Raw genomic sequence first — 19,565 nt, forward strand, 5'->3', positions numbered from 1 at the left:
TAAAAAAGTCCTTCGAAAAGTCCTAGAGCGGACGGTTGCTACCCGGAAGCAGAACGGGGAGGGGCTTCCTTGTGCTCAGTATTTCATTGTGGTGGGAATGAAAGGTAGGGGTCATTTTTGGGTCAGGTAGGGGGTGATGCTCCTGGTGCCCTTTCAGTTCTGCTAAGAGCAGGGTAACTGGGTCAGTCTCTGGCAGCAAAGCCAGCAAAGTGTCTTGTGGCTCCTGAAAAGGCTGACCGACTTATTTAGGCAATATAAAGTTTCATGGAATGGAATCCACCTTGCCGGATCTACGAAGTACAGTGGCACCTCGGGTTACAGACGCTTCAGGTTACAGACTCCGCTAACCCAGAAATAGTACCTCGGGTTAAGAACTTTGCTTCAGGATGAGAACAGAAATCGTGCAATTGGCAGCGCAGTGGCAGCAGGAGGCCCCATTAACTAAAGTGGTACTTCAGATTAAGAACAGTTTCAGGTTAAGAACGGTTAAGTTCTTCACCCAAGGTAAAGGTAAAGGTACCCCTGCCCTTACGGGCCAGTCTTGACAGACTCTGGGGTTTGTGCGCCCATCTCACATTTATTGGCCGGGGGCCAGCGCTGTCCGGAGACACTTCCGGGTCACGTGGCCAGCGTGACAACGCTGCTCTGGCGAGCCAGAGCCGCACACGGAACGCCGTTTACCTTCCCGCTGGTAAGCGGTACCTATTTATCTACTTGCCCCCGGGGGTGCTTTCGAACTGCTAGGTTGGCAGTGGTACCTCACCCGAGGTACCACTGTATATTTGAAGGTGGCGAGTGAAAGAGGATTGTAAGGAGCGAGGTCGGAGAGAAACGAAATGCAGAAAACTCCAGGCAGTGGAAATGATGTTAACAGTGACCAAGCTGTTGGTTTTTGTTTTCTTTCCTTTTGGCAGGATTTGCGGCGACTGCAGCAGTGGCAGCTTTTTTCGCTGTGGTAATGTAGTGAGGCGGAGAATCTTCATTTGCTGTATTTCTGCCTGCGATGTCCGCTGTTGACGGCATAAAGAAAAAGAGAAGGGGGAAAGGGGAGGCACCCCTCTTCTGAAATCATGTGGAGAAAATGTCAGTTCTGAAACGAGCCAGGCTCATTCCTTCCACGCTGCAGGTAACGTCAAGACAAGTACAGATAGCACTGTAGTTTTTCAGAACGCCTTCCTCCATTAATTGTACTTTTAGTGGAGAAATGGGTTTCAACAAAAAAATCTGTGTAAACCTGCATGTTAAATATTACGTGTTTGGAATATTTACAAACTGTTAAAGCATAGAAAATGTCATGGTGATGTACAATAGCAATAAAATGGCGACAAATAAAGAGATATCAAGATAAAGAGATATCAAGTATTGCTTGTGTGTCAGCTTGTCCTTCTAGGAAAGTCTGTAGAAATTTGTTAGCATCCAATGAAATGTACACAATTTTAAAGGAAGGCATGGTTCTACAAGCATTCATACTGTTGACGGAGTAGTGACAGTAAGCATCTGCTTTTAGAATATTTTGAAGAACCTTTGTTTGAGTTTCGAGATATTTATATTCATTACTAATAAGCAGAGATCACAACCATGAAACATATATTTTGTTTTTCAGTTTTAAACTTGGCACTGTGGAAACCACAGCTTGACAGTCATTTAACGGCAGTTGCTTGACTCTGCCTTTTAACTGGCAGATTTGAACCTCCATAACAAATGTAAATATATATCTATGAGGTGTTTATGTGTATGTAGAATTGGAGTTATATTGGGGTGGCAAACAGGAGTCTCTTTTCATTCTTTACAGTATTCTCACTGATTCTATTTCAATTTAAAAATGTTCAGAAAAGGAAAAAAGCGGCATAGTAGCAGCAGTTCACAAAGCAGTGAAATTAGTACCAAAAGCAAGGTAAGCAAATTTGGGTATGCCTCCTTGAAAATTGACAAATTTTAAAATATATTCATATCAGTCAGTTATCCCTTGTATGACATTGTGGAAGTTTGGCATCTGCTAAATGGTGCATTCAGATGTACATCCTGAAGATATTTAGAGTTAGGGATGAATCTACATTTACAAAAATGTTCATATCCTTTTTGTTATACTTGCTATTTCTTCATGCAGACTTGGCATTCAAATTGAGAATAATTGATGTTACTAAAGTCAACCAGCTACATTAAAAATTGTACATATTTTGTACCGTCATGACAAAGAAAAATAACTCCTACAGTTATCTTAAGTCCTATAAGCATAGATGCAGCCACTGAAAGTGAATTGTAAATGATGAAATACTGCTTAGCTTGTGGAATAGAGAGAAAGAAGGAATTTAAAGTGTTCTTATTGTTGAAGGATGTTGTACTGCAATGTGATGTGTTATTCCGTAGCTGCATTTGGATGTAACAAACTATGGTTTATTGTTATAGGAATAAGCCTTCATTAATCATGCTTCTGGTTTAATTCATGCCTTTAATTCATGAGTTTATAAGAAACCACACTTTTAAATATTATTTGACCTGCATAACTTCATAATGCTTTCATATGTATTCTTCCTTATCTAGTCGGTGGATTCCAGTCTTGGTGGGCTTTCACGATCTAGTACTGTGGCTAGTCTAGATACAGACTCCACAAAAAGTTCAGGTAGGAAATTGATGATGGCCTAAAGACATTGTTATTTGTCAGAATGCATAGATGAGTTTCATAACTAATTGAAGCTGTATCTAGAAATGTGAACATGCTGACACAGAACTTTACTACTTTTTTAAAGCAGAAAACAACACTGAGTCTGCTGTTACTTACAAATTATTACATCATCTGTGCATATACAAATAAAATTATGTAATATAACCTTTGCAGTATATGCATCACATTTTTATATTATGATGTCAATCTGTGTGATTTGTTGTCTTTTTGTATAGATCTGCTGCCTTTACTAATTTGTATAATTTCCTCTGTATCTGGTATTTCTATGGATGGGCAAAAAGCTAGACAGGACTTCAGAATCCTGTTTTGTTCATGATGGAAACTTTGCTGGGCAGCTCCTCTGCCTTTTGAAATTTCACTAGAAAGTGTCCCTATTTTCAAGCTTACATTTGGTGTAATGTTGTGGTCATACCATGTTCTGAGGTTTCCTTATGCTTCCATGTATCCAAAGCAACACACTTGGTTTTATGCTCTGTATTTGCAGAAACCTCTGGTACCCCAATATAAGAAATTTAAGTCATCCCCCGATTCAGTTCTGCTTTCTTGCAAGATAAATATTTTAATGTGGTTGGAATAAGCCTGGGGAAAACAATAAATCACTTTTAGGTGACACTTTTATTTATTTCTTTTTTTTTTAAGAAAAGGGACACAATTCAACAGTTTGTCCTCACGTTCTGTTCCCATCCTCCCCCCATATGCTCCCCAAATCTGTCCTGGGGCTTTCTCCAAACCCGTGGAACAGATTTTGGGACAGTGCAAGGGGGGAGGTATGGAGACCACTGTTGCACAATAGAAGTAATTCCAGTTACAGTTATTTAGATAAATACTACACTGAGTCATTTTAAATGGTTGAATGCCCAATAAGTTTGCCAATTGATAAAATGATGGAGTAATGGTTTAAATGTCTGCTTCTTTATAGGCCAGAGCAATAGCAACTCAGATACTTGTGCAGAATTTAGAGTAAAATATGTCGGTGCCATTGAAAAACTGAAGCTTGATGAAAGCAAGACTTTGGAGGGACCATTGGACTTGATAAATTACATAGATGTGGCACAGGTAAAGACTGACTTTGGCTATATGTCCCCTTGGGTCTTTTTATGGGGAAACTGTGGCCCTGGGAAACTATCCTAGTCTAAGCCATCTTTATTTTTAAGAATTGGTTTCCAGTTCTGCTGAGTTCCAGATGACTGTTCCTCACTGGTATTGAAAGCGGGGCTGGGAGTCTGGGAAATTGGCTGTTTTCGATAACCTTTTTCTTGGTACATTGTAATGTCTAAACATTTGCTGTGGCTGATGGTCTCAAGATAGAATAGCTGAGCAAGGGAGTTAAAAAAAGGATCATGCTCCAGGAAACTTTGGCTTGTTTTGGAATCACTAGAAAGCATTTATTTCTGTTCTGCTTCAGAAACTTTTTTTTTTTTTTTTTTTTTTGCATTTTAAAATTTTATTGGTTTCCAACCAGTTATACATTTTTATCCATATCATAACATTCTTATCCATTTTGGACTTCCTTCAACGTTACTGACAATCATTCGTAGTTTTCCCTTTCATACGCATTCCGTTCTTACATATTGCCGTTTTCCCTCCCTTCCTTCATTATTTCTATTCGACAATACTTATTAATTCTTTACAGTGCCTCTTTTAAACCCACCAGCGTTGTATTTACATCACAGTTGTTTTCCAGATACCCCACAAATTTCCCCCAGTCTTGAATAAACTTTTGGTCTTTCGTGTATCTAATTTTCCCTGTTAATTTATCCAATTCTACATATTCTATCAATTTTTCTCTCCACTCTTCCACCGTTGGAATTTCCTCCTGCTTCCATCTCTGTGCTAGCACAATTCTTGCGGCCGTTGCCGCATACTGAAAAAGTTTACGGTCCTCTCTTTCTATATCTTTTCTTACAATACCCAATAGGAAGATTTCTGGTCTTTTAACGAAGGTATATCTCAGCATCTTTTTCATTTCGTTATAAATCTCCTCCCAAAATTTTTTAATTTTTTTGCATTCCCACCATTGATGGTAAAATGTCCCCTCTGTCTGTCTGCATTTCCAGCATTTATTATCTATCTTGTACATCCTTGCCAGCCTTACTGGCGTCATATACCACCTGTAAAGCATCTTCATCATATTTTCTTTCAAAAGCGTACAGGCCGTAAATTTTATGTTCACCTTCCATAACCTTTCCCAATCCTCCAATTGGATATTGTATCCAAAATCCCTTGCCCACTGGACCATCACTGATTTCACTTCCTCGTCCTTCGTATTCCATTCCAACAGTATTTTATACATTTTCGACAGATTTTTACATTCATTATTCACTATCTCCTTTTGATACCTAGACTCTTTTTCCTCGTAACCCCTTTCCTTCACCTCCTTTTTGAACATTTCGTTAATCTGAAAATAGTGCAACCAATCATATGTAAAAACTTTGACCTGGTCATATGGTTTTATTTTCCACTTTCCTCCTTCGTTTGTCACCATTTCTTCATATTTTCCCCACTTTCCTCTCATGTTGATTTTCTTTACCCCCATTATCTCTAACGGAGATAACCAGTGAGGAGTTTTGGGTTCTAATATGTTTTTATATCTATCCCAAACCTCTATTAGAGCGCCTCTGAAAACATGGTTGCTAAACCCCTTGTGAACCCTCTTTTTGTCGCACCAGAGGTAGGCGTGCCACCCATGTCTGTTATTAAATCCTTCCAAGTCTAAAAGTTCATTATTCTCTAATTTTACCCACTCTTTTATCCAGCACAAACATGCTGCCTCATAGTACAACCTCATGTCTGGTAGGGAGAAGCCACCTCTTTCTTTTATGTCGGTCAATAGTTTGAATTTAATTCTGGGCTTCTTCCCTTCCCAGACATATCTTGAGATCACCTTTTGCCAGTCTTTGAAATCTTTTGTGCCTTTTATTATGGGTATAGTTTGGAACAAAAATAACAGCTTGGGGAGCACCATCATTTTAATCATTGATATTCGTCCCCAGAAAGATAGTTTCATTCTGGCCCATGTCTCCATATCTTTTTTTATTCTATTCCAAACTGGGGTATAGTTGTTTTGGTACAAATCAATGTTCTTTCCGGAAAGCCATATTCCCAGGTACTTAACTTTTCTAACTACCTCAATCCCTGTTCTTTGCTGCAGTAGTTCAATCTTATCTTGGTCTAAATTTTTGACAATCATTTTTGTTTTCCCTTTGTTCAATTTAAATCCTGCTAAATTTCCAAATTTCCCCATCTCTTCCAAACTCTCCTTTATGCTTTCTATCGGCTCTTCCACAGTCAAAACCACATCGTCTGCATAGGCTTTAACCTTGTACTCGTTAGCCCCTAATGTGACCCCTTTAATTTGTCTGTTTTGTCTTATTGCATTTAGTAAGGTTTCCAGAATCACTATAAATAACAGTGGCGAAAGGGGGCATCCCTGTCTTGTTCCCTTAGCTATTTTAATATCTTCAGAAATGACGTTGTTAACTATCAGTCTTGCTTTCTGTTCTGTGTAGATTGCCCTTATACCATTCAGAAATTCCTGTCCCACCTCCATAACCTCCAAGTTTTTCAACATGAAGTCCCAGACTACATTGTCGAACGCTTTCTCCGCGTCTACAAAAATTAAGCTTGCTGGTTTATCGCACCTATCGGAAAGGAATTCAATAATGTTGACTATATTCCTTGTATTATCACTTATTTGTCTTCCTGGCAAAAAACCAGCTTGGTCTTTATGTATGATTTTTGATAGTATCTTTTTTAATCTTTTAGCTAAAACGCCGGCAAAGATCTTATAGTCCGTATTTAATAGGGAGATAGGTCTGTAATTCTTAATCTGTGTTGGGTCCGAATCTTGTTTTGGGATTATTGTAATAAAAGCCTCTTTCCATGTTTCAGGAATGTCCTTTTCTTTTAAGATGTTATTCATTACATCGGTCAGCGGGGCTATCAACTTATCTTTCATTTCTTTATAATAGCTTGATGTAAACCCGTCTGGGCCCGGTGCCTTCCCTCTTTTCAATTCTTTTATCACTTCTTCTACCTCTTCTCTACATATTAAGGCATTAAGTTGTTCTTTTTGGTCTGTCGGGATCTTCTTCAACATCTTTTCTTCGAGATATCTTTCTATTTTCTCCTTATTATTCCTTTCATTGTTCCTATATAGTTGTGTATAAAAGTCCACGAACCCTTTCCTAATTTCTTTCGGGTCTGTAATTTCTTCCCCATTTAATTCAATTTTGTTAATTAGTTTTTGTTCTTTCCTTCTTTTTACCTGCCAAGCAAGCCATTTTCCAGATTTATTTGCAAATTCAAAATTTTTTTGTCTTAGCATTTTTATATTCCATTCGACCTCCTTATTTATTAGCATTGCAAATTGGGTTTGTAGAGCCTTTATTTCTTGCCTTATCTTCTCATTATTAGGTTTTTTAATCAATTTTTGTTCGTTGTCCGTAATTTGTCTCAAGATCTCTTTTATCTTTTTTTCCTTGTTGTTCCTTTTCCATGCATTTTGTTGGATACATAGACCCCTCATCACTGCTTTGGATGCATCCCATACTACACTCATTTTTGTCCCTTTATCTAAATTATCTTGAAAGTATTCTGACAATTTTTTCTGTATTTTTTCAACAAATTTTTGGTCGTCCCAAAGATTATCATTCAGTCTCCATCTGAAAGTCCGTTCTTCGAATCCTTTTAACTCCATCTTAATCGGGTTGTGGTCTGAGATAACTTTAGCCTGTATTTCAATTTTTTGGATTCTTGGTACTAATTCATTCGACACCCAAATTTGGTCTATTCTTGACATTGATTGGTTTGGTTCTGAATGGTACGTAAATTGTTTTTCTAACGGATGCCTAAATCTCCAGATGTCAATTAGGTTACAGTTCTTAATCATCATAAAAAAAGTCTTTGGCAACTTCCCTTCTTTATTCTTTGTTTCCCTCAATCTATCCATTTCTGTTGATACCACGCCGTTCATATCTCCCATTATTATAATTTTTTTATCCATATATTCAAATAATTTTTCTTCCAATAATCTAAAGAATTCTGTCTTGTTCCCATTTGGGGCGTAGATTCCAACAATTATCAGTTCTTCACCTTGCCATTTAATCTGAGCCGCTATTATTCTTCCTTCCTCATCCTTAAATAGTTGGCGGGACTCAATTTTATTTTGAATATATAAAACCACCCCTCTTTTTTTCTTTTTGTCTGAAGATACAAATTCGTTCCCTAACCTTTTATTGATGAGGATCTTCCTGTGTTTTTTGGCCACGTGTGTTTCCTGTAAGCATATGATATCCAAGTTCTTCTTCTTTAAAATACGTTCAATTCCGTTCCGTTTCTTCTTATTATTCATTCCATTAATATTCCAGTTCCATAATTTTAACGTCATTCTCCTTGCCACTATCTGGATTTAAGAATTTAAACTTAAGGTCTTTCTGTCTCTTCTCCTTCTTCTTCTTCTCCCTCTTCGTCCGACTCTCTTCCGCTCTGTTCTTCTTCTTCACCTAGTTCAGATTCCTCCTTCTTTCTTAGTCCTCCTTCTGCTCCTTTAATCTCTTCCTCTCCTTGTTGTAGTTCTTTGTATCTTCTTGTGAATTTCCCTATTTCCTCAGGGCTTAACAATCTTCTTTTAACTCCTTTGTAAAAGAAAGAGACACCCTCCGGGAATTCCCATCTAAAATCGATCTTATTTTTCTTGAGTAGTTGCACCAGTGGTTTGTAAGCTTCTCTTCGTTTCAACAGCCTTATTGGAATGTCTTTAAATATAATTATGTAATTCCCGTCAATGTAAAGTCTCTTCTCTCTGTTCCTTTGCAAAATCAAATTTCTCATCTCTCTATCCTTAAAAGTAATTAGACAATCGCCTGGGAATTTCTTTAGTCTATTTGACTTAATTTTCATTCTGTAGGCATTCTGTATTGTCATTGCCAAATCCTCTTCCGGAAGCTCCATCCACTGCGCAATTTCTTTTATTAATCTTTCTCTTATATTTTCGTTTTGCATTTCTGGAACTTGCCTCAGCCTTAAATTAACCTCTCTCTGTTTCAGTTCATTCATTGCGATAGAGTCCTTTATTTCTTCTTGAATTTTGTTTAGTTCTGCAATCTCATTTCTCATTTTCTCCTCTTCCCTTTTCATCTCTTTCATTTCCTGTTTTGTCTTTTTTAATCCTTCATCCACTCTCCTTGAGACCTCCTTAATCTGTCCTTTTAATTCACTGACTGTCTCCTCAATCTTCTTATCCATTTTTCCTATTTTATTATCTACCTGTTCTAACTTCATCTCCAAATTCTTTTCGCTTTGTTTTATTTCTGCAAACATCTTCAATATTTCTGTTCTAAATTCTGTTTCCTGTTTTGAAGCTCTCCTGTCTGTTGGGGTCCCCCCCTCTCCCCCTTTTTTCTGTGTGTGCGACATATTCCTCAGTGTTTCGATAACAAATATGTAAACTGTGTTTTCCTGTGTAGTTATAGTTCCAGCACTATTATATACTGTTAAGCACTATTAACCTGACCATCAAAAACCAGGAGATATCACCTGTATAAGGGGAAAGAGCAGAGAAAAGAGAAAAAACTAACGCCTAAAAACTGTAGACACAAAAATTGCAGAACACAGCTTCCTTACACTTTCACCTCAAAGTCCTAGATATTATCTTAATTATTGTCCCTTCCCCTGCCAATTTGAGGGGGTTAGTTGTCTGTCCACGTTCTTCTTGCCCCTATTCGGGCTAATCCAAATCAGGTTGGTCCAGCTGACCTTCTTGCCCCTATTCGGGCTAATCCATCCAGAGCGTTAAACAGATAAAACTTTAGTTATATTCTGAGTAATCCAAAAGGCAATGTCCTTTGTTCAAGTTACAGTCAGCTTACCACTTCCAATATGATCCAATGTAGTTCAAAATTTTAATATTAAAACTGAATAATCCCAAAGATGTAATCCAATAATAAAGGAGGTATCTCTCCGACACAGTTATCACATAAATATTTCTCAAGGCCTAAGTTACCTCCTTCTAAGTTTCAGCTTGATATTGGTTTAAAACACTGAAAGGATAGTTCCACCAACATCAGCCACTAGGGGGATAGCTCTTCCAACTTAGGGAGAGATAGTCTTTACAACATATTCCACACTGCCTATTTCCAGCTGTTCATTTTGGTTTAGTTTAATTTTTAACTTTGACTCTCATTTATTTAAAGTCCTTAGCAGAAATTTAGAGAGAAAAAAGTGAACAAAAACAGTGGTGAACAAAAAAGGGGAACCTTCAGATGCTTTTCCCCCTTATCTGAGAGTACTTTAAAGTAATTTAATATGGCGTCGGAGGTCCTTCTTACTTTCCAGTTAATATGGCGTCGAAGTTTCTTTAAACTTAGTAGCCTCTTCGCAAAAGCGTTCACCAATAGTCCTCTCTGTTTCCTATAACTTCACTTATTGTAGCTACTGAGGATCTTTAATTCACACAGTTTCTCTGCTCCCCCTTTGTTCCTCCCTTTCTTCTTTTTCTTTATAAGAAAGTTACTTTTTAACTTGGCACAAATCCAAACAAACACAGGGGAGACAGTTACAATAGCCGCTAGCGGCAGCTTACTTTCACTTTTGGCTCTGCAATCAGCGCTGCGTCTTTTTCATTGAAGCCAGACAAACCGCTGAACTCGGAATCTTCTCCTTTTTAACCGGAGGCTTTCTTATTATTTTAAATCACCAGTTCTCAGGATCTTAAGTAGCAAATCCGGTTTTCTTTGTATTGAGAGCGGAGCGCTAATCCCTGCAGGCTCGGGGCTTCGCTATTCTGCCGCTGCAATGGCTGCCCGATTGTCTGCTGCCCGTACCGTCGCTCTCTTCACCTCCTTCCAGAGGTTACCTGGCGACCAGGCGGACAGCTTTGACGCCGCCGGGAACCTAGACCTCTAGACACCCTCCAGAGGTTCGTCGGGGGGTTTTCTGCGCCCTAAAAACCCCCCTTTTCGGCCAGAATAGCTAGGGCTTTCTCACCGGAAAAAACCCTCGCCTGCCGCGGGAGCCGCGCTCGCACCGGAAGTCATCAGAAAGCATTTATTTCTGTTCTGCTTCAGAAACTTAGCGTGTGTGCAGTACCTTGGCTTCTGCGGTGTAAAATGAAGTAGCAAAGTACCGTATCTATTATTGTCAATAAAGTTTCACAGAGCTATTGTCACTCTTTTGACTTATTTTGAAGGCTGTTGCTGCTTATTTATTTACATGAGAACATACAAGTTGTATCAGACTTGTTTTGTCATCAAACTGTCTCTGCCTACAATAATTCCTTTTTGGGTTTTTTCCAAAGCAAGATGGAAAGCTACCCTTTGTTCCAGGGGAAGAAGAATTCGTTATGGGAGTTTCCAAGTATGGTATTAAAGTCACAACTTTGGACCAGTATGTAAGTTGCTCCTGGTTTTAAATATGCCTTATTCAATTTATCCAGTAATACAATCTCAGAATATTTCTGACGATAATTGTGATATGATTTTTTTTCTCTCCTGAAGATACCAAAATGGACTTTGATTATACGAAGAATTCCAAGTTCTGAGTTTGGTGTATTGAAATTTAAATCCAACTATTACAGTTCTGTTTCTTTGCAGTAATAACCTTTTTCCTGTTAGACACACATTACCATCTTTTTGTAGACATTCTTGACTATAGTCTTTATTACCTTTTGCACAGTTCACTTAATAACAGATTTCTGTATTCACTCCAGATTTTTTTAAAGTCAATCAGTTCAAAAGCAGATGGTTTCTGGCTGATGTAGACAATTTTGCTACCTACAGAATAGCTTTGTATGTGCTAGGAGGTAGAGAAAGTTATGGGTGACTGCCAAGGGAATTTCTAGATTTGGGAAACTTCATAATTTTAAGTTTTGGCAATTTGCAGTTCTGAAAATTGATGTTTTAATTTACTCTTAGGTTGTCTTTTTTGTTTTTGTGATTTATATTGTAATGCCCATTGGCTGCAAGCAATGAAACTGACAAATTAACACATGGCATTTTCAGGATGTTTTGCATAGACATGCACTCTACCTAATTGTTCGGATGGTCTGCTATGATGATGGCCTTGGGGCAGGGAAGAGTTTACTGGCTTTAAAGACAACTGATACAAACTATGAAGAGTACAACCTTTGGATATACCAGTGTAATAGTATGGTAAGGTTCATGTTTAATATTACTTTAAAAAACACTTGCTGGATAATTCTAGGTTGACAATAAGTCATAAAATATGCAAAGTGCTATCATATGCTTGTGCCTTATGTCTAGCTACATGTACTGGACCAAAACATGACAAAATAGGTTTGTACCATTGCGGCCTATATAAGGAAATGTTGTGCAGCCATCTTGTGGCACAGGCAGATTTCATGGCTTGGTCTGCCCTCCCATATTTTGCTGCCTGTTTCCCAGATCGCTAGAATAGAGACAGAATTAAGATAGGAGCAATTACATGCATATACTAGAGTAATACTACCTCCTACTTAAGACATGATTTGTGGCACACCGGCCAGATTGGCCAGGCACCGCTATATGTGCAAGTGTCAGAGCGACTCTAAATTTCATGTGCATTTGTTCCTGCCACAGCCCTTATCTCCTGTAGCAGCAGCAGCAGCAGCAGTGCAAGTAGCAAAAGAGCAGGAGCCCATGTGAAAATAAGATAGTGGCAGTTCTGTAATTTCAAATTAATTGCATATGCTTCTTTGGTACATTTATTTTCTCCCTGTCAATCACTCCACCTTACAGATTTGTGGGATAAAGTACCCCTTTAATTAAATCTGTGGCTTTATTAATTAAAGGTGGGTGGCATCACCAGTTCACAGGGCTTCAAGTGGAAATTTGAACCACTAGGAGAGCATAACACTAACCTTTATTCTCATAGCTTTGTCGCTGCCATATATTTGAACTTTAAATGCACCAGCCTGGCTTTCCAAGTGCCATATGTATGCTAGCAAATACTGCACTAATATCACTTGGTGATAGGCTTTGAGTTTAAATGCCCTGGAGCCCTATACTGGCAACTGCTTGGTAAACAAGGGAAACCCAGTATACACGCAGGAGCTGTCCCTCTGTTAACAAATAGCCTATCTGGAATATCAAACTCTGATGATACGTTTCTGCTGGCAATTTCTAAAATAGCAACTCTTGTTTGCAAGTCACATTTCTGGACTGACCCCACTGCTCTACATAGAATGCTTTAGATCAGGGATAGGCAACATGGTGCCCTCCAGATGCTGTGGGCTGGAACTCTAATTACCTCCGCCACTGGTCATGCTGGCTGGGGCTATTGGGAGTTGCAGTTCCAAGTACCTGGATGGCACCACATTGGCTGCCTAGCTTAAGATAGGAAATGTCATCAAAGCAAAGCATGCTATAAGGGAAATGCTGAAACTTCGAGATGGGCTTGAGGCTGAATGCTTCTTCATGTTCATGAAAACAAGTATGAGCCACTCTTTCTGTTTATAAAATGCAGGAACAAGCACAAGCTATTTGTAAGGTGCTGTCAACAGCCTTTGACTCTGTTTTAACATCCGAGAAGTCCTGAATTTCTACAGCTGCACTTCATGCTGAGAGGAAGTACTGCTTGCTGTGACTGCAGCAAATGGAGAAAAATGAAAACAAGTATTTTGGAGTAGATGTGAATTTTTTTTGTTAACTGCTTGAGCATACTGTTCAAAGGAATGAAGGTTTTTTTGTGGGTTTTTTTTTTTGTAAAATACCATTTGTTTGTTTCCCAAACTGTCACTCAGAGCTCAACTGACCGTGCTTGAGTTTCTGTGCTAAATATCAAATCTTATGTTTAAAAGATTTATACCATTTTTGTAAATGAATAAAAAAAATGAATAGAAGGCGTGTCTTTCTAAATATGTTCTAATCTGACTACCCCCAGATGCCATTGCTTTTAGCAGTGGCAGCAAAAAAGGAAAATAGAGAGAGAGAGAGTGTCAGATATAGTAGGTCTCCCTTTCTGCTGGTGGAGGAGGAGGCCTGCTCCTTGCAAGCTGCCTTGCTGCAGGTATGGAAATTTACTGCTACCCTGCTGGTAGTAATGACAAAAAGGGATGTAAAAGAAGGTGTATCAAGGGAGTCTTTGAATCAGCTGGATCCAAAGCCCCCTTTTTCCCATGTCTCCAGCACAGGGAGGAAAGTATACTGGCCCTAGAGCCTAGCATATCTGGCTGTGCCCTCCCATTAAAGAAGAAAAACCCCCAGAAAAATGTCATCTTCCATTTTCCATCAAGGATGAGCACAGCAGGCTTTGGGTTGGGCAGTTTCTATACTTTGCATTCTCCTGCTCCCCATACAATTGAACTGTAAATCATTTAAAGTCCAAAACAAGATTTAAGTCCAAAAACATTTAAGGCAGGAGTTTGTCAGCAGTCTTCTGATTTGTCTTTAATACATCAAGGCTGAATAGCGGTAATCACTCAAGTTTATTCTAGTGTGGCTCATCTATAAGTGCTTTCACAATTAATAAAAAACGTCAAGGTGAGGCTTCAAAGCTGTTTATTTTTCCAGTCAAGAGACTGGCTTAACGTAAGTGAAATTAATCATGCTCCAATTATAAATCACTGCATCCAGACACTAAAAATAAGAATTGATTTAGGTTATATAATATATACAGTTGCTCTGCAACTAAACAATCAAAACCATCACGTTGAAAATTATACATCTCAAGTAGCATTCTGAACTGCATTTTAGGTATCTTATGCTCCTTTCTTAAACATTTAAACAAAAGTAATCTTACATGCTCACTAACAGTTTGTTGAACACCATCATCCCCTGTTGTCAGCTGTGAAAGAAGACCTGAACATTTTAGCATCTGTCATTCCTAAAAATCCAAAATGTCTCCTATTTAATTGGGTGAAATAGTGCCACGGAAACAAAAAAGAACTCTTGAAACAGTCTTACGTTACAAGCCTAGTGTCTGCACACTGTAGTGTGAAAAAATACTCTTACTCAAAATCTTTTAGTGGCCACTATTTAAGATTTTTCCAAAAGAGCTGAAAGCTCACACACTATGGCTGGGCTCTAAACATCTAAGGCCTTGGGAATATTCAAGTTAGAGTTGAAAATCCCCTGGGTTTCACAAGATGTTTGCCAGAAGGCGCAACTTTCACCCGGGTGCACACAGCTATTTGTGCATTTCCTTGGATTCCGGCCAGTGTGAAATTTAAGGGCCACATAAGCTTCCAAAGCATATGGTATTAACTAAAATTCTGTGTCAAAAAATACTGTACATAAGTGAATTGTGCAAAATAATGTGCCAATTTATTTGCTAGTTTACTAGGAATACAAACGTAACCAATAGTGTCAGTAGCCAAACTGAATTCATCAGCAGCCAGATAAACTTGTAGTGGCAAAGTATTTTGTTTCCTAATATACATATATATTTAGTGGGAACTTTGAATATGCAGACTTAGCTTTAAAACTTGCAATCAAAGCATCTCAAAGCATTCCAGTTTGTCCCCATATACAATGCAACAGCTTGTACGAAAGTGAGTTTTAATATAAGCCCACCGGTTTGCATCCGCAGATCTGACAAGTTGCTTCAAATGTACCACTTTAGCAAGGCAGTTTGAGATACAGCATCCCACCCCAAATATAAATATACCAATTGGCTTGTCTCCCCACCCCCCCGCATCTGTTTCAACCTATGCTAGCCAATATGTACATAATTTCTGTGTCAGAAATTCAAAGTTCTCTTGATAAATCTAGAGATACAATAGTCACAAAACTTGTGATGAAAGCCAATGTGACCTGGACGTAGATATTCTAATCCTATGCTACCAGTGCACAGTTTCGGCAGCATATGCAAAGTAAAAACCGTTAACAGTTATCACAATATACAAACATTAAAAGGACATTTTTGTAATATTCTGCAATAGTCTACCAATTTGGAATTATGAAATCTATTCACAATTATTAACAGTGTTAACTACCATGTTCAGGAACAGAAGTACACAGTGTGCATCTGCAAAGAAATAAGGAATTGCTTGCAAGACAGAAGTGTGTACCTTAATACAGAGGGTGTTTGGATGAATACCCTACTACATTGTCCTACGACAATAGTCTTAGGTGTGAACATAGCCACCGTGGTTGTTTTTTTTTAAATAAAAATAATTCTAGACAACACATTTTTTTGTGTGTTCGAAGAAAAGAACTGCAACAAAAATTTCAGCAAATGTGTAATCCACATTTATTTACCAATAATATTGTCTTGGGTTTTGTTACCTCAACGATGACTTAAGAATAGAATAAAATATACATTAAATGTATATTTTGTATAGAAAAGTATGACCTCGTATTCCTCATATTTACAAATTTGAGGTAAACAGGTTCAGGGTTTAAAGTAAATATCTACATCCAATTATTAAAATATCTCTTTAATGGGCCTTTCTAGACAAACTTTTTCATATGATCTAAGTATGGAAATACTTGTTCCTTTTGGGTAAGTGCGAGCATGTTGCATTTCTCCACATTCGAACAGCTTGAAAAACAACATTTCCTTCTAGAGTTCATGCTCACAGATCACAGGAGGCAGCCCTGTTACCCTTTCCCTTGAAGCCAATTCACCAGCATGGGGAAATGGCAGAAACTGGATATATGACAGGCTCTGTTTCTGCTTGTGTTATTTCATGATAGTTCCCTGGGAAGAAGGGAACGCCACTGTCCCCTTGGGCTCAGGGGCTTTCCCCATGCTGGCCTAACAAGTCAGGGGAAAGAGACTTTACAATAACTTTTCCCTTGAGGGGATAAACAGAGCTGTAGCATGTACTTCTGATTGGAACCGCGTCCTCTTATTGAGTCTTCCTTATCATAGATATAGGAGAAGTAGGCAGGGGACACACAAGCATACTCTTCTTTCCTGGCTGCATAAATTGACGATTCTTTCCCATCCCTTCATCTATGGGACAGGATATTAGATCCTATTAGCACCTACATTAGGTGTTTGGGCCCCACTAGTGCTGTCACAGGAAAATGCACTGGGGCTTATTGAGAAATATTTGCTAGGGTTTGGTTGTTAGATCTGAATCGCTTTAATCGTTGCTCGGGCAACAGATTTTGGTCCCTGGTTGGACTCCAGCTTTGCAAAACCTTTTAAAGCATTCTGCTCAGCTAAGGGTGGTTGGCAGGTATATCATTATCACTCATATGGAGTGCCTACAGCAAATTCCAATGCAATCAAAATGAATGAGGCTTCAGTAGGAGAATTATTGCGCTGGAAGAAAGAGCCCAGTCCTTTGTGGATGATGCTTATGTCTTGCCTGAAAACATAAGCCACTAAGCACCAGAGACAAGCAATCTGAAAAACTCTGTGTTCTGCCCTTTGTTATTACTTAGTGCTCTTTTAGGAGTTCTTTGTACTTTTGCAACGTAGTCAAGGACTCCACCCTCAAGTCCGCCAACCTCTTCAACTTAGCCAATCAATGGATGTGGACAAGGAATCAGTGATGGGTAGATTTTCTAGCCTCATGTTTTTGTAGTGTACTAAGTAAAGTGGAAGTAACTGCCACTCTTAAAACTGAGTTTTCACTGCAGCTACATTGTCCTGAGACAGCTCTCAAAGACACTGAGTGCAAACAAAGATCAGATATGCATTAGAGGCACCTGAAATTGGCACTGAAATGTAATATATTAGTGCAGTCAGGCCATTAATCTCTCTGCTAGTCTGCCCACTTTTAAAATTCTGAACCCTGTGGTGTGCATCAGAAATTCCCTTATTTGCTGAAGAGAGAAACTCTGGTGCATAGGTTAGTGAGAAAGTCTAAAAGGGAGATTTGAAATCAGTTTCACATATTTTTTTGGCGTTAATGGTTTTTTTATGGTCTTCCAGAATTCACAATGAAAATAGTTCAAGTGGATCTGCCTACTACAAAGTAAATCTTCCTTGGACGATTCAAAAACCTTAAGTTGCCACAACAAAGAGTCCACAGTGGTGTAACATTCATGAAGTATCCTGATGAAGCATCTAATTCCGGGCAGAGAGCTCCAGTGATACCTGGAAATGCAGTCTCTCCACCTGCAACGAGCAGTTTAATCAACAATAAAGTGCACAAATGATACAGGGAAAGCTCCTTTGTGGTTGGGATCTCCATCAATATGCCCAATCTGGAAAAGACAGAACATTTTAAAGAATTAAAAGGGTGAAGCTTGTCTCTATCCAATTAGGGGTCACTGAAAGTTGCCCTCCACTGTACTAGTTGCAACCATGTGCAATTGTCCCTCCAAACAAACAAGTCTTTAGTAATAAAGGAAAAAAGCTATACAGTCAAACGCCTTGGGAGCCAAACCTTTCGGCGCCCGGACGATCAAAAACCGGAAGTGAGTTTTCCAGTTTTTGAGCGTTCTTTCGGAAGCCTAACGTCCGATGGGGCTTCTGATTGGGTGCAGGAGTTTCCAGGCAGCCAATCAGAAGCCGCGCTTTGGAAGTCAAATGTTTCGGAAGTCAAATGGACTTCCGGAACGGATTCTGTTCGACTTCCGAGGTACAACTGTAGTTTCTTTACTATTAAACAATAAAAACCAGGCAATGCTGCTTTTAAGTGCAAACTAGTTATTCAGAGGATAGGCTGAAACAAAATAAAGAATAGACAGTAAGAACACATGCAATCTTTCATTTAAAAACAAAGGTTTATTATTATTATTTCCTTCAAATTTTCACCAAAAGCATGCAAATTCAAAGTTCCAGTGGAATGATATTTCTTAAGAACTACTGGTCCTGACTGTAATAAACAGATTGATTGATTCCTTAAGAGCCCCAAGTGGTATATGACACAGGACAATAATAAGGGGAAGACATATATATTTATTCTCTGTTTTGAAGTTCGCTTCAAAAAAAATTGACACAGGGAGCAAGGAGCCCCTATTTGAGAAGAAACAAACCTTTAAAATGCAAAACTAGTTGTGTGATTCTTTGGATCCTGGCTTAAGAGGAAGGGACTGTATACATTATAGATAACAAACTGGGTTTTCAGAAACAACGGTGTTTTGCAATATTATTTTTTAACCATATGTGTTTCTGCAGAAAGGATGAGTTTCAAAAATCTGTATGGTTCAAATTCAACTGAAATAACGCTGCTCCTCAATATTGCGTTCAGTGGATACCTCTGAAAATAACTGAATAGTACTTCAGTCAGGGATTCAGTTCTGCTGGTTGTTAAGAGATCAGTTCCCACCAACATACATAGTACGTACGTAATTACGTACGTACGTGTGTGTGTGTGTGTACACACACGACATACACACTACAGCCCTTGGCATGATTTAACTAATAAATACTTACCCACCACTCCTGATCTTCCTCACCATCAACTATGATGATATCGCCCTCTGAAAATGTAAGCTCATCTGGATTATCAGCTACGCAGTTATAAATGGCTTTTACTCTCTTGGGCTTTGTTTTTGACTGCAATACAGAGAAGAGCAATGTGTTGGAAACATAAACCAGGTAAAACAGAGAATACCATTAGCTGCAGTGAGAGGACAGCAGTTCACCACTTTTCGTCTACAAGAAGCTCAGGTAGCAGAAAATAGGAAGTCAGATAATTGATCCATTTAGCTTAGTACACTGACAGACAGCAGTTCTCCAGGGTTTCAGACTGAGGTGTCTCCTGGCCCTACCTGGAGATTGTACCTATCACCTGCTGCATGCAAAGCATGTCTTAACAACAACCTGCCCCCTACAAAAATTTCCGTACAAATATGCACACATGTTTAAAATCATCCCAATATACGTGTCTGATCTAAAATACTTATCATGCTTTGCTATTCACAAATTACAAAGGGGCTCCCTTGTGCACCACCACTTAATTAATACATGCAGCAAAATAACCTACGAAGCTGCACTCGGTGCTTTTGACTTTCAGAACAATTAATTTGGAGGTCCCGCT

At 38.7% G+C, this 19,565-nt stretch overlaps 2 protein-coding genes across 8 annotated transcripts in view; one reads left to right on the plus strand and one right to left on the minus strand.

The window, feature by feature from the left end:
* Nucleotides 1-30: 30 nt before the first annotated feature.
* On the plus strand, nucleotides 31-13,520 carry ITGB1BP1 (integrin subunit beta 1 binding protein 1). Of its 3 annotated transcripts, none has more exons than XM_082215684.1 (8): nucleotides 31-104; nucleotides 915-1,126; nucleotides 1,793-1,894; nucleotides 2,542-2,620; nucleotides 3,603-3,739; nucleotides 10,980-11,072; nucleotides 11,683-11,832; nucleotides 13,145-13,520. In XM_082215684.1, the coding sequence occupies exons 3-8, from the start codon at nucleotides 1,823-1,825 to the stop codon at nucleotides 13,214-13,216; spliced, it is 603 nt and encodes a 200-aa protein (XP_082071810.1). In that variant the 5' UTR covers nucleotides 31-104; nucleotides 915-1,126; nucleotides 1,793-1,822; the 3' UTR covers nucleotides 13,217-13,520. The 3 variants fall into 3 exon arrangements, with proteins under 3 accessions (XP_082071810.1, XP_082071811.1, XP_082071812.1); XM_082215685.1 differs by lacking the exon at nucleotides 31-104 and adding an exon at nucleotides 225-249; XM_082215686.1 differs by lacking the exons at nucleotides 31-104; nucleotides 915-1,126; nucleotides 1,793-1,894; nucleotides 2,542-2,620 and having other exon boundaries at nucleotides 10,984-11,072.
* Nucleotides 13,521-14,161: 641 nt separating this feature from the next.
* Nucleotides 14,162-19,565, minus strand: part of ASAP2 (ArfGAP with SH3 domain, ankyrin repeat and PH domain 2) — a 107,481-nt gene continuing 102,077 nt past the window's right edge. For all 5 annotated transcript variants that reach the window (XM_082215484.1, XM_082215485.1, XM_082215481.1 and 2 more), the window contains 2 exons: nucleotides 18,959-19,081; nucleotides 14,162-17,784 (listed from right to left, as the gene is read on the minus strand). In XM_082215484.1, the coding sequence (XP_082071610.1) occupies nucleotides 17,710-17,784; nucleotides 18,959-19,081 (198 nt within the window). In that variant the 3' untranslated portion in view covers nucleotides 14,162-17,709. The remainder of the gene's footprint in view (nucleotides 17,785-18,958; nucleotides 19,082-19,565) is intronic.

This window comes from Podarcis vaucheri (genome assembly GCF_965113315.1).
Source record: "Podarcis vaucheri genome assembly, chromosome: 3".
Classification (NCBI taxonomy): domain Eukaryota; kingdom Metazoa; phylum Chordata; class Lepidosauria; order Squamata; family Lacertidae; genus Podarcis; species Podarcis vaucheri.